The sequence below is a fragment of the Oryctolagus cuniculus genome, chromosome 21 (genome assembly GCF_964237555.1).
Source record: "Oryctolagus cuniculus chromosome 21, mOryCun1.1, whole genome shotgun sequence".
In the NCBI taxonomy this organism is placed as follows: Eukaryota; Metazoa; Chordata; class Mammalia; order Lagomorpha; family Leporidae; genus Oryctolagus; species Oryctolagus cuniculus.
Window position 1 is genome coordinate 13,546,732 of NC_091452.1, and position 13,951 is coordinate 13,560,682.

General features: G+C 53.2%; 1 protein-coding gene and 1 pseudogene across 1 annotated transcript in view; both read right to left on the reverse strand.

The window, feature by feature from the left end:
* NOS1 (nitric oxide synthase 1) overlaps positions 1-13,951 on the reverse strand; it is a gene marked incomplete at its 5' end in the record, with an annotated part of 86,199 nt that overhangs the window by 15,372 nt on the left and 56,876 nt on the right. Inside the window, 3 exon segments of the mRNA NM_001082385.1 lie at positions 5,659-5,737; positions 6,170-6,308; positions 9,888-10,062. Coding sequence (NP_001075854.1) covers positions 5,659-5,737; positions 6,170-6,308; positions 9,888-10,062 — 393 coding nt within the window.
* On the reverse strand, positions 8,825-8,908 carry LOC127484767 (U2 spliceosomal RNA; annotated as a pseudogene).

Below are 13,951 nucleotides of genomic sequence, written 5' to 3' on the forward strand. Positions count from 1 at the left end.
GCAAAGCACCCCTGTCCTTACTGTGGTGGGTGACTGATGGCAATGATTATGAAGGGTGGTGTTAAGGGCTGGGGTCCTCACTCCTTCTTTGGGAAGATCTTGCCCTCTGCAGGGCACTAATCTTGTCAATTATTTAGTCTTGCCCAACTGATTCTTCTCCAAACTGGCACCAGTCTTTGAGGCCATCAAAAAAATAATGTGGCAAAGACACCATTACCCACGACCGGCCCCAGAAAGGGAATTCGCAGCAGTGAACAGCCAGCAGGGGGCGCTGTGGCATTTCTAACGCGGACACCCCCAGTGCTCACGGGTGGCCCGCAAATCAGTTCCCGCTTCTCTGATGCTCGCGGCGTGCACAGAATAGAAGCGCCCAGGACCCAAACTTGCTGAGCTGGCTCACGCGCACAGCCGCGTCCTCCTGTGTCCTCCTGAGCGTGGCAGAAGGTGGCCGGGCAGATAAGGGGCAGGGGTGGTAGGGAGCAGGTGGACCGGAGGCGGCTGGCCCCTGTGGCCCTGTCTGCTGACCCAAGGGGGCCCCTGCTGAGAAGCCCAGCATCCAGCGGCCACCCAGCTGCTGCCAGACATGCGGCTGGGACCCAGGCTCCAGGGGGCAGCACTGGCCTGGATAACCATGTCTTCAACCTCAGATCTGCTGGGGGTGTGTGAGCTCCTATCTTCTGGTTTCCTCCCCCAATGCCTGCACAGCCAGGGCTGGGCTGTAGCCAGGAGCCAGGAGCCAGGAATTCCACTCTGGTCTCCCACATGGGCAGCACGGACCCAACCACTTGAGTTGTCACCTGCTGCCCCCAACCTGGGAGAACCTTAGCAGGAAGCTTCAACAGAGAACAGAGTCAAACCACAACCCAGGCACTCTGATGTGGGACGTGGGCATCCCCAGCGACCCCTTGACCACTACTCCCGACGCCTGCCCCCTCTACCTGCCTGTCCAAGCTTGGGATGCCCACGGGCCATTGAGAAGCAAAGGGGAGGGGGGAGAGGGAAGTGCAGGGACAGCAGTGGCCACGTGGGCCCTGCCCCTTGGAGGAGGCTCCTTGTGTGATATCACTCCCACATATGGAAGTGTGATGTGCCCAGGTACAGGCCTCCCCGCCCCGGCCCCCTGCATCATAGTGGTCCAATGACAGGTTTACAGGAGAAAGAACAACCTGCTAAAGTCCAGCACCGGAAAAAAAATAACCTAAAAACCCAAACACCTGACGCTCACTCTTCAATGGAAAGAGGAAACCTTGCCGGTCGTGAGCCACTGGAGCTCACAAGGTTCATTCGTTCGACAAGTTCACATCGAGTGTCACACGCTGTTCCAGGCACTGATGAGAGCATGGTGGACAAGGACTTCGTTTCCATGGAGAAGTCACCGCCAAAGATCTTAGATGGGGCTGGTGATGTCGATGGGTGGGTGGTCAGGGTTGGGGGCAGGGGGTTGTGTCAGGATGGTCTGGGGGCCTCCCTGGTGATCTGGTTTTGTGAGCAGAGGCTTGAACAATGAGATGGAGTGGGCATGCAGAGATCCGGGGCAGGGTGTTCCGGAAAGGGAGACTGGCACGTGCAAAGGTCCTGGGGCAGGAAAACGGGGTGGTACATTGGCGGAAAGGAAAGGAGGCTGGGATGTTTAGAGTGGCAGGGGCCAGATGCCGAGGGCCTCGTCGTGACATCCCAGCCAGGAGTCTGGAGGCGTCCTTAGATGGCTGTGAAGCTCGGGAGAGACATACTTCAGTTTCTGCTTTTAGAAAATTTCTCAGGCCTGGTTTGGGGGCACAGCAGGTAAAGCTGCCACTTCTGATGCTGGGCATCCCATATGGGCATCAGTTCAAGTCCCGGCTGCTCTGTTTCTGATCCAGCTCCCTGCTAATGGCTTGTGGAAAGCAGAAGATGGCCCATGTGTTTGGTCCCCTGCCACCCCCATGGGAAACCGGGAGGAAGCCCCTGGCTCTTGGTCTTGGCCTGGCCCAGCCCTGGCTGTTGCAGCCACCTGTGGAGTGAACCAGTGGATGGAAGACCTCTCTGTTTCTCCCTCCATCTCTCTACAACTCTGACTTTCAAATAAATAAAGAAATCTTTAAAGAAAGAAAGTTGGTCTGCCTGCTGCTTGGCAGGTGGATCTTTGAGAGAAAGCCCAAGACACAAGGGGTCAAGGGAGGCGGCTACTCCAGTCTCAGGGCGGAGACGGCTGTGGCTTTGCTTAGGGTAGCAGCTGAGGGTCTGAGATGCAGATGGACAAGGTCAAGAGCATCCCTGAGCTACTCCGGTGAAGCGAGGGGGCGGGGGTTGGAGGAGAGGCAGGGACGACCTGGGAGGGCTGGGCAGAAGCCAGCTCTTGGCGAGCCCTGTTCAGATGAGCAAGGCTGCAGAGGGGAGACTTCATGCAAGAGGAGATGAGAACGCAGGGCTCTTGGGTTCTCTCCAGTCCCGTGAGTGCCTGGCTTGGCAGATAAGATGTCTGTGTCCCACACTGCACTGCTGGGTTCCTGTCCAGGCTCCAGCCTCCTGCTAACGCACACCCTGGGAGGCAGCAGGGAGGAGGGCTCAAGTAGTTGGGTCCCTGCCACCGACGTGGGAGCCCTGGATGGAGTTTCTGGCCATTGCAAGCATCTGGGGAGTGAACCAATGGATGGGCTCTCGCTCTTGTTCTCGCTCTCGCTCTCTCTCCTGTCTTATGCCTCTCAAATAAATAAACTTAAAAAAGAGTTCTCCCCACGAGGTGCCCTCTGCCGTCACATCTGCTACTTCCGCCGGCTCCTCCATGCACCACACCTTCACTGCTGCGGTTTTGTCTTGCTGCCTCCCCTGCTCCGTTCCCTCCGTTCTTCAAGCCCACTCTGAGTGCCTCGGCTCCAGCCTGCACCCGCCCCTCCCTCCTGACTTCCAGGACGGCTCCCACCCACCCCCACCCCGCCGTGAGCATGCCCTTCCACGGTCCCTTCCACTCTGTTTGCTCCCTGTTGCCCGTGCAGCCCGGCGTTGATTTCCAGGCAAGGGCATGAGGATGGCAGGCACTCTCCTTGGCTGTGCAAGAATTACCCTCCAAAGGCTGTTTACTGCCTCTGAAGCTCTTGGCTGGCCGTGAAGAGCCCAGAGCGCGGGTGCTTTGTGAGATCCCGGTGATGGGCTCCTGGGCCAAACAGCCCAACCTTGGCCTTGGGCAGGGGAACATCGGAGAGTTGTGCTTTTCCATCCAATTCTCCTAACCCTCCCCTTTTTCATAAACCTGCAAAGCTGGAACTGGTATTAAGCCTGCAAATAGGCAGTGCCACAGGGCAGGCTTTGGAGAAGCCGAGCAGCGAGGTATAACCTGGGCCTGCCGTGCTGATGCACAGCTGATTGGAATCCACGCGCAGTGCCCAGCCTTGCGTGGAATCTTCTCCTGCTCATGCCCACCAGACCCTCGGTCTAGAGTCGGGCGCCCTTGCTGGAGATGGAAGGGGGTGCATGCGGGGACTTTCGTTCAACTCAGCATCGAAACACTTCTCAGTTCTCCTTGCTATTTCTGTTCCACAGCTTGCAAAGCAATTTGTACGCTGGGCTTTCATAGTTTGTCACCGAAAGAAATTTCCATCAGATTCTTCATCCCTTCTCTCCCAACACTGCTGCTGCTGCCCTACTTTTTCAGAGGGCATAAATGGAAACTCGGAGACATAATTCAAACACAGAGCCCCTTTCTAGATCACAGGCCGTTACACTAAGGCATTTAACTGGCTTTTCCAAGGGGTTGGTCTCCCGGTCCATTTCGTTAATGTTTGAGGACCTAGGAGAGAACGCGAGAGCCCTGGAATTCTGTGTTGGGGCTTGTTTCACCCACAGCTTGGGAGACCACAGCAGCACGCACGCCACGTTTGCAGCTAAGACAGGACGGAGTGCTAAGCAGAACTTATGATACACTGGCTGTGTCAGGTCGCTCACCTCCCACACCCACCGCTGCCTTGCAATGGCCCTGGTGGCCTCCTGTGTCCCCCGAATCTGGGGACAGAAAACCAGGTCGGCGTGGCCTTCAACAAGTACCTTCTGTCCCTTCTATGTAAAACGTGGCAGGTAACGGCACGTACTCCCTGGGCTGGCTGGAATTAGGAGAGCTCCCACAGGGGGAACTCAGCCCCATGCCTGGGACATCGAAAGCACGAGAAATGTCAGCGACCTTTCGAGCCATTGCTCTCAGCTTACAGACAAGGAGTCAGGGTTCAGAGTGCCTGGGTGACTTGGCCAAGGCCACACAGCTGGTGCAGGGCGGAGAGGGGCTCGGAAAGCCCCGGCTGTGAGCTCCAGAGCCCACTCTTTGTTCCCGGCTCTGCAGAGAATCAAGATTTCAAAAGGTCTTCATGGGCTGTCACTGCGAAGTGAAAAAGATTCCATTCAACAGGGATCAGTGCCGAGGCCTTCATTAGCGCCGCGGGAGTGACTTCTGCGTGTCGCCGGCTGGGCGGGCTGGGTTTGATCATTGTGAGAAGGCGTGATGTGGAGGGGCAGCAAGGACACGGGCTCCACGCAGCAGCCGTGGGCTGTCAGGAGGGCACCCGGCACGGGTAAGAATAGCCTCGCACACACGCGGCAGCGATCACATGGCCTCGAGCGTGTGGTAACCCGGTGCCGCAGGCCAGGGTGTGTCCTTCCACTAAAGCCAACAGCTGGGGAAGACCGACTAGTAGGCACCAAGGCGCGAGGGCTGCTGGTCCGCATCCTTAGTCATCTACCCTCGCCGGGAGGAAGTGAAGTTGCTTTGGGTGTCACCGGAGATGCCGGGAGACAGATCATGGTTGGAGCAGGTGTTAAGATATTAGGCTATGTAATATAGATTAGATACTGGGTTCTGTCGCATAATAAGATAATTCCTAACACTTCAAAACACAGAGTGGATGTTGTGAGAGCTAATGAGCCTCCCATCAAGCTAAAGAAATGTAAACAGAATCCGGGCAGCTAGTTTTCAGTGTTCCACCAAAAAGTGCTGTAGAATAAGGAGACGCACGGACTGAGTGGTTTCTGACTTAGATGCTAGGGGACAGTGAACTCGCGGCAGCTCTGCAAGGATGTGGTCCGTTGTCCAAAGGGACTCATTAAGGGAGTGGGCAATTAGAGCTGATTACAAACAAAGCAAGCAAGTGGGCATTTAGCCTGGTACTCAAGACAGTCGTAGCTCATGCTGGAGAGCCTGGGTTCGATTCTTGGCTCTGGCTCCTGCTGCCTGACCCCAGCTTCCTGTTCACACAGACTCTGCGAGGCACTGGGTGATGGCTCAAGTGCTTGGGCCCCTGCCACCCATGTGGGAGATCTGGACGGAGTTCTTGGTGCCTGGCTCAGCCCAGGCTGCTGCTGGCATTTGGGGGGGAGTGAACCAGTAGATGGCAGCTCTCTCTCTCTTTCTCTCTCTCTTTGCCTGTTTGCCTCTCAAATAAATAAAAAGCAATGCAAGAAAGACTCAGAAACCCCCCTCTCTTTGCTCTTTTCGCAGTGGCCAGTGCCGTCTCCCTTTCTGCATGACCAAGGGAGAACAAGACAAGCAAATGCAGCAAAGGATGAGCGGTCTTGGCGCTCTGCAACAGGTGCGAGGTGGAACCCGGGCCTCAGCCTCACCCAGGCCTGCTCCCTTGTGCTGGGCGGCCCCGGCAGCATGGCGGGTGGCCAGCTCTGCAGGAAGCAAGGTGCTCTTACCTGGATTTAGGGCTCTGGAGGTTTTGACGGCTAAGGAGCCGAGCGGCAGAGACTCGCTTCTTGTGGACACTGGAAAGGCCTGCGGGGGAGGGAAACAGCGGGATTCCAGAGGGGAGGCTGAAGACGCCTCAAAAAGTGCCCCCAGGTCTTTGGGGGCTCTCAGCTCCCACTTGTGCCCTGTGCTGGGGTCAGCTGAAACCCCGGGGGAAGGGGCCGGGCAGGCATCGGTTGGGATGGGAGCAGTGTCTGTGATAACGAAGAACACAAAGGAGAGTTGGTTGCGCTCGTTCAAGGGCTGCACCAGGAAGCCACACACACCTGGGCGGGGCGGGGACCTCCAGGCCCCTTGCTGCTGAGCGGAGGTGGGGGCCGTGTTTATTTTGGGAGGACTGCACTGCAGAGAGGCCCGGGCCCCCAGGCGCATCTTCTCTGGGCACCCACAGGAGGTGGATCTCCTGACTTCTCTCCCACTATGTCCCGAACGCCTCCCCTGCCCCGTGGGGAGAGGCACCTTGTGTCAGTCCGGGGGCTTCGGCCACGTAGGTGAGGCGGAACTTGTTCCTCTTCCAGCTGCGGTCGTTGCTGATCAGGGAATTGTTCGCCTTCTCGATGTTGACGTCATCCCCCACGCAGAACACGTCACAGGCCGCCTGCGGCACACACGGGGCTCGCGGTGACCTCCTTCAGCCAAGAAGGGCTCCTCCCCACCAGCTCTAAGTCATGGCCTGTATCTCTCTATTCATCCCCCACCCCCGCCACCCTTCTTCCCTTCCACCCACTCACCCACCCCTCTATCCACCCATCCCTCCATCCACCCTTCCTCCCATCCATCATCCATCCCTCTATTCCTCTCTCCACCCTTCTTCCCTTCCATCATCCATCCATCCCTCTATTCCTCTCTCCACCCTTCTTCCCTTCCATCCATCCCCCCTCTATCTACCTACCCCTCTCCCCACCCTTTCTCCCATCCATCCATCCATGCACCCATCCCTCTATCCACTCTTCCTCCCTTCTATCTGCCCACCCATCTATCCTTTGCCCCTCCCCTCCATCCATCCATCCACACACTCATACATATCCATCTGATATAATTTTGAGTGCCTTGGACGTGCCGGGCATATCACATTTACCACTGAGTTTAGGATCTAACCTCTACTTGAGATAACACTACTGTGTCATTTATTCCTTAACCCCACATGGGTAAAGGGTCACTATTAATGGAGAAAGTAAACGCCTTAGAACCTCTAATCCATCTTTCTTGAAAGCTGTAAAACATTATACAGAGGCAGAGCATACGGTACATCTGGATGCCTGCATTACATTTTTACTTCCTTTTTTCTTTGTGTCAAGCTCATTAGTTCTCCAACTTTAATGATCCTGTTCGGAATTAATTTTTTGAGATTAGAAGCCACCGATAATTAAACACTTTCTCAAAGGTAGCTTTTCCCATAGTTTGGCCTCGGACTATTTTGAAAATAATCCAAATGTTCACTGACAGACGAAAGGATTAACAAAACAAGGTGCAGCCACACCACGGAAGATTGTTTGATCATAAAAGGGATGAAGTCGTCACACCGGATCCAACGTGGGTAACACTCGAGAACGTCCCAAGTGGAAGAAGCCAGTAACGAAAGACCCCGACTGCATGATGCCAGTCGTATGAAACGTCTAGAACAGGGGAGTCTGAGTTGGGAATTGGATTAGTGGTTGCTAGAGAGGGGGGTGGATGGATGGGGGTTGAGAGCTAAAGGGTCAAAGACTTTTTTTTTTTTTTTTTGACAGGCAGAGTGGATAGTGAAAGAGAGAGACAGAGAGAAAGGTCTTCCTTTTTGCCGTTGGCTCACCCTCCAAAGGCCGCCACGGCTGGCGCGCTGCAGCCGGCGCACCACGCTGATCCGAAGGCAGGAGCCAGGTGCTTCTCCTGGTCTCCCATGGGGTGCAGGGCCCAAGCACTTGGGCCATCCTCCACTGCACTCCCTGGCCATAGCAGAGAGCTGGTCTGGAAGAGGAGCAACCAGGAAAGAATCCGGCGCCCCAACCGGGACTAGAACCCTGTGTGCCGGCGCCGCTAGGCGGAGGATTAGCCTAGTGAGCTGCAGCGCCGGCCAGTGTCAAAGACTTTTAACAGGTCTCGCTTCCGGGATGCTCAGCCAAGCCTGCTTGACTGAAGTCAAGATCCAGACAGGGATCCCCAAGTGCAGAAGTCGCGGGGTGAGCTCAGCTCTGCTTGTCTAGAAGAAACGTGGGAATACAGCGTCCCCACCCGGGCATTCCTGGAGCGCAGGGGCCTCCGTGTGCGTGTGCCAGCAAGACGAAGAGTCCCATGGGAAAGACAGAGGGTGCGCTCTCCCTTCCTGCTCCTGGGGCTACCGAGGAGAATGCGTCCGGGGGCTGGGGAAGGAGCAGGTGGAGGAGACACAGTCCACACCCAGCGCCCCCAGCCCAGGGAGGCCAGCATAATCGTGAGTCCCTGGCTCACTCCCTCTGCTGCCGCGATGGACACATTCTGCATGGGCTGCTTGTGGCCACTGGGCAAATCAAATGTGGCCAGTGCAACTGAGGAATGCAATTTTTAATTCTATTTATTTTTTAACCTTATCTTCCTCTCTCTGTATTTCCTAATATACACAATTCACCATTATAGGGACTGGCGCTGTGGCATAGCAGATTAAGCCACCGCCTGTGATACCAGCATCCCATATGGGCGCTGGTTCAAGTCCTGGCTGCTCCATTTCCAATCCAGCTCCCTGCTAATGCACCTAGGAAAGCAGCAGAAGATGGCCCAAGTGCTTGGGCCCCTGCCATCCATGCGAGAGACGCAGATGGAGTTTCTGGCTCCTGAATTCCAGGCTGGCCCAACCCTGGCTGTTGTGGCCACTGGGGGAGTGGACCCATGGATAGAAGCTCTCTCTCTCTCTCTCTCTTTCAAATAAATAAAATAATCTTTTAAAAACTTCACCGTTTTAAAATGTACAATTCAGTAGCATTTAGAACATTCACAATATTAGGCAACCATCATGTCTATCTAGTTCCAGAACATTCTTATCACCCCAAAAGAAAACTCCAGAGCCATTAGCAGTCATTTCCAGTTCCCACCCCCCTCAGCCCTATCTGCCATCCGTGTGGATTTTCTTATTCTGGAATTGCACAGGAATGGTATCCTATGATATGTTGCCTTTTTTTTTTTTTTTTTTTTTGCAATGCAAACTAGATACTAAACTTGATCTTAGCCAAAAGGCCAAGAAGCAATGCAATACAAACTAGAAAATGTTTTAACTTAATGAAAATAAAAATGCAACATATCAAAATATAGAGAATGCAACAAAGGAATGCAGAGAAGGACGTGTTTAGCTTAAATTATGTGCATTAGCAAAAATAAATGCATCTGGAGGTACACAAATTTAAGCACCAGAGCAGAGAACAAGAAATAAAATAATCCCAGAGAAACAGCCAACCACAGGTTGGGTCTTGAAAAACACAAACAAATGTGATGGGTCTTTAGCTCTATTGGCCAAGAAAAGATATGCAAATTGGCATGTGGTCTTTTGCAACTGGCTTCTTTCACTTAGCGTCCTGCATTCCAGGTTCACCCGTGGTGTGCTACTTATGGGTACTTCATCCCCTCCTGTGGCCAAAAGATGCCCCAACATATGGTTAACCCACGCTTTATTTAGCCACTCGTTGTAGTTGATTTAAAGTCATTTAGGTTGACATCTAAATGGCCACATGTGGCCAGCAACTACCGTGCTGGTGAGTGACATGGGACCCAGGAGGGACAAGCTTGTCCCAGCAGACGATCTGGGGAGATTTGAGTTTTTAAAAGATTATTTTATTTCAACAAGGCATGGCCCATCGGCCTGGCTGGGACTCCATTTCTCAGGTGCCTGTCTACCCAACATGAAGTGGGGAGACAGTCCCCTGAGTCCTGAGCTTCCCAGGCTCTAGGACCAGCTCCTTGCCCACAATGCACCATGCTGGATTGGGAGTGGAAAGCGTGTGCGTGTGTGCGTGCGTGCATGTGTGCGCGCGCACGTGTGTGCATGCATGTGTGTATATGTGTGCATGCGCGTGCACAGGCCATCCAGCCTCACCCGAGCTGTTTCAAGCTCTACCTGGGACAGATGCCAGGAGTTCTCTCAAGTGCTTTCTCTTCCTTAGTGGTTTAGGCCACGTCCCTAAGTGGTGAGGGACACCTCGCTTCCTGCCCCAGGTTCATGAGGTCAGATTACCTTGAAGACCTTCTTGGCCCAGGTCCTGAAGGCCTCTTCCTGCCCACAGAGCTCATCTCCTTCTCTCATCTTCAGGATCCTCTCCCCTCCCAGCTCTTCCAGGAGGGTGTCCACGGCATGTCCGAAGGCGCAGAAGTGAGGGTACGCCCGTGAGCCCAGGCCGAACACGGAGAACCTACCAAGGACAAACAAGAAGTCCACGCTGGAGGACTTTGGGTTGATAGGGGCAGGAGTGTTTGGTGTTAGGGGCTCAACTGTGTTCCCCCCAAATTCACATGCTGGACTACTAATCCCCATGTAACTAGGTTTGGAGATAGGGCCTTTAAGAGGTAATTAAGGTTAAATGCCATTATAAGCGTAAGGCCCCAATACAGTCTCTCTGTCTCTCTGTTTGTCTCTGTCTTGTCTCTCTCTCTGCACAATGGGAATGCAGCTGCTGCCAGCCAGGAGGAGAGGGCTCAGCAGAAACTAACCTTACTGGCACCTTGATCTTGGGCTTTTAGCTTCTGGAACCATAAAAAAAATAAGTTTCTTCCACCCAGTCTGTGTTCGCTGACAAACAGACGTGGTGGTCAGGTGCCCCACACCCCACTCATGGACATTAATTAACCTGTGAGCCTGAGAGCCCATGAGTCCTTTCCTCCCCTCCTTTGGTCTACGCACGGCATAGGAGAAAACCCTAAAGTGTCCTAAGGATGAGCCGGGAACAGCAATTCACTGGAAGTACTGCTTATTCCTAAACTGGACTAACGGGAGAAGTTAGTCTATGTTTTCCGAAGGCGTGAATCCTACAAGTGACATAACTAGTTTAGCTTTAAGTACAAAGATAACAAGAGCTCTAACAAGGGGGTCGTTGGGGACCTGTGTTGGTGAACAGGCCAGACAAGGACTTGTCATGAGCGCATCAGATGTTGGTGTGTAAACAAGACCTTCTAAAAGAGGTTAAAAGAGGTCCCACCAGGTTGGCTCCATCCCTTGCAGTCTCTGTGAGAATTAATTTGCTTCACGAACACTCTGCAATGTTGGCGCCTGAACCAGGGTGGGTGAAGCTACTGAGACCCTGCTCCATTCCGGGGTGGGGATGCCATGGAGGGCTGGGCCTGGGCGGCCTCTTGCTAGTCCACAGACCTGCAGGCACTTTGTGATATGCATCCGGGACTTGGTCCTGACTGGAGCTCTAGACCTCACAGGGACTGGAGTGCTTCCTTCCGGATCCGAGTGTCCTGCTGGAGGCGGACACCTCGGACAAGCCGAGGAGAGCTACCGAGTCACTCCAGACAGGGCCGGGCCCTGTCCTTGAACCTCTCTCTCTTTAAATTATGCATTTGGACTTGCACTTGGAAAGGAGAGAGAGAGAGAGAGATAGACAGAGAGAGAGAGAGCTTCCATCTGTTGATTCACTCCCTAAATGCCCACAAGAGCTAGGGCTGGTCCAAACCAAAGCCAGGAGCCAGGAACTAATCCCACGTGGAGAGCAGAAACATGAGTACCTGAGCCATCGTCACAGCCTCCCAGGAGAGCATCAGCAGGAGAGTGGAGTGGGGGGCAGAGGCAGGACTGCAGCCCGGGGCCCCTGAAGTGGGACACCGGCATTCCCCCTGGCATCCGAGCTGCCGCACCAAACGCCCACCCCCGTCAATCCCTTTTGTAGGATGATGGAACAAGATGGCAAGAGAGTGAGACAGGGGAGGGAGGTGAGGGAAGAGGATGTTGGGGAGGGAACCTCCATCGTTGGAAGATGAACTAGAGATGGGTCCAGGGAGCTCAGATCCAGTGACAGCTAACTGAGGCTGACAGCCACTCCTCCCAGTCCAAGGCGTGCTGTCCCATTTCACCCCCCCTCCCTCCTGCCCCCCCCCCCCCGGATTCCACAGCCTCCTCCATAAAGCGTATTGGATTCCGCAGCGTTCTCCCTCTGCCACTCCTTAACCCATGACCTCTGTGATCTAGATACTTCACACTTTCCTTCCAAGGTGGTGTGGAGAGATGCTCACCGCCTGGGTCACCTTGCCTTGCACCCCTGCCCCAAGTCGTCCACCTTGGTGTCAGTCCAACGAGACATGGGAAGTTCTAGCAGTGGGCTTGCCTAGTGGTCAAGACGCCGTGATGTCTGCCACAGCTGATGGCCAGACGTCGCTCATTCCTCATTTATAGAGTGGACGTGCCTCTCATCGCTCCTCGTTAGCTCCCCAAGCCCAATGCCAAGGTTTAGATGTCTGTGTTGATCCAAAGCTACTCCCGCTGAGAGGGCACCAGTGGGTGGGGCCTCTGGCACGAACGGGCTTGGTGCCCAGCCCAAGGGCTGGAGAGACCAGGGGTCTTCCCTGTGGCCCTGCGAGGATGCAGTGAGGAGACGACAGCTGTGCACAGGGCAGAGTCCTCCCAGACACCACCTCTGCCTTGAACTGGGGCTTCTCAGCCTGCAGACGTGTGAGCGCTATGTTTCTGCACTTTCTAAGCCACCAGGTTTGTAGAATCTTCTGACAGCATCCCAGTTCCACGACAATCTTCATTTTATGATTTCAAAATTCCCATTTTAAGCCTCTACACTTGGGAGCTGGCAAGTTTTTTTTTTTTCTTTTTTAAATGCTGAGAATTGATTTATTGGGCAGAAACCTGTTTGAGATTGGCTAAAATCAAAGATGCCATCCAAAGGAGCCTATTCATCACGCATGTCACCATACTTGTGGGTTTTTGTTTTTTTTTTTGAATTTTAAAAAAGTTTTAGGGGGCTGGCACTGTGGCATAGTAGGTTAAGCCTCTGCTTGTAGTGCCAACATCCCATGTGAGTGTTGGTTCAAGTCCTGGCTGCTCCTTTTCCAATCCAGCTCCCTGCTATGGCCTGGGAAGGCAGTAGAAGATGGACCAAGTGCTTGGGCCCCTGCATCCACGTGGGAGACCCGGAAGAAGCTCCTGGCTCCTGGCTTCAGATCAGCTCAGCTCCGGCCATTGCAGCCATTTGAGGAGTGAACCAGAGTGTGGAAGACCTTTCTCTCTGTCTCTCCTTGTCTCTATAATTCTACTTCTCAAGTGAATAAATAACCCTTTAAAGAAGTTTTTAGTTAGTTTTAACTTCTTACAGTAGGACTAGATAATAAATATTTTTAGGCTAGTAGGCCACGAAGCAGAATCAAAATTATTATGTGGGTACTTAAATAACATGAGAGAAAACAAATTCTTGCACATTTTTATTGACAAAATTGAAGTCATAATAAGAATTGACTACAATTTTGCCTTACAGCTAATTGGGGCGCAATTGGGATGTTTTCTACCATCCAATTAATTACAAAAGTTCATCTGTTAAAAAAAAAATCACTCATGGGTTGTACAACATATGCAGTGGCCAGCAGGCAATATGCTGCCAACCTCTGCTGTGATCGACTTCATAAGGGGAAACTGAAATCTGACTGAGCCCAGGACTTATGCTTCCGTGTTGAGGTACAGAATGCAAAACCCATAGCACATCCAACGTGAAGTGTGAACCTGATGCCAACACCAGGCTTTGGAGGCCATGAGGTGTCAAGGTCAAAGCAGGCTTGACATTTGTGACAAAGGGATCACAGTGACACTGACAGTGGGCTTTGCATGCATTGGGGCTGGGGGCTACGGGAACTTTCTGCTCAGTTATGCTTTGAAAAATAATGTCTATTGCAATGCTTGGATGGGCCTGGTACTTCAGTATCAAGGAGCCCTGTGATCACCATCTGCTACCCATCGCTCTGAGCAGGTTAGGGAAGGGCTGAGGGATTCGTGGCCAGGCCTGAAGGCTCTGCCTACATCAGTCTCATGATGGCCAATGTCACTCTGACAGCCTCGCTTAATTTCTTCCCAAATCAAACTGACCATGTAACTTTTGAAGTACAAAATCCTTGTTCATGGGCTGCCTAAAATTATCACATACTAAGTGACCACACATTGGAAAATATGGGGTTAGGCCAGTATTTTTCAAATTTGACTGCATGTTAGAGTCAATTGCAGAGAATTACAGGGAAAAAGAAAAAGAAAGAAATGGGTGGGCTCAGTTCTGGATCAATCACCTCAGAATTTCTGGAAGTGGCCTTGGT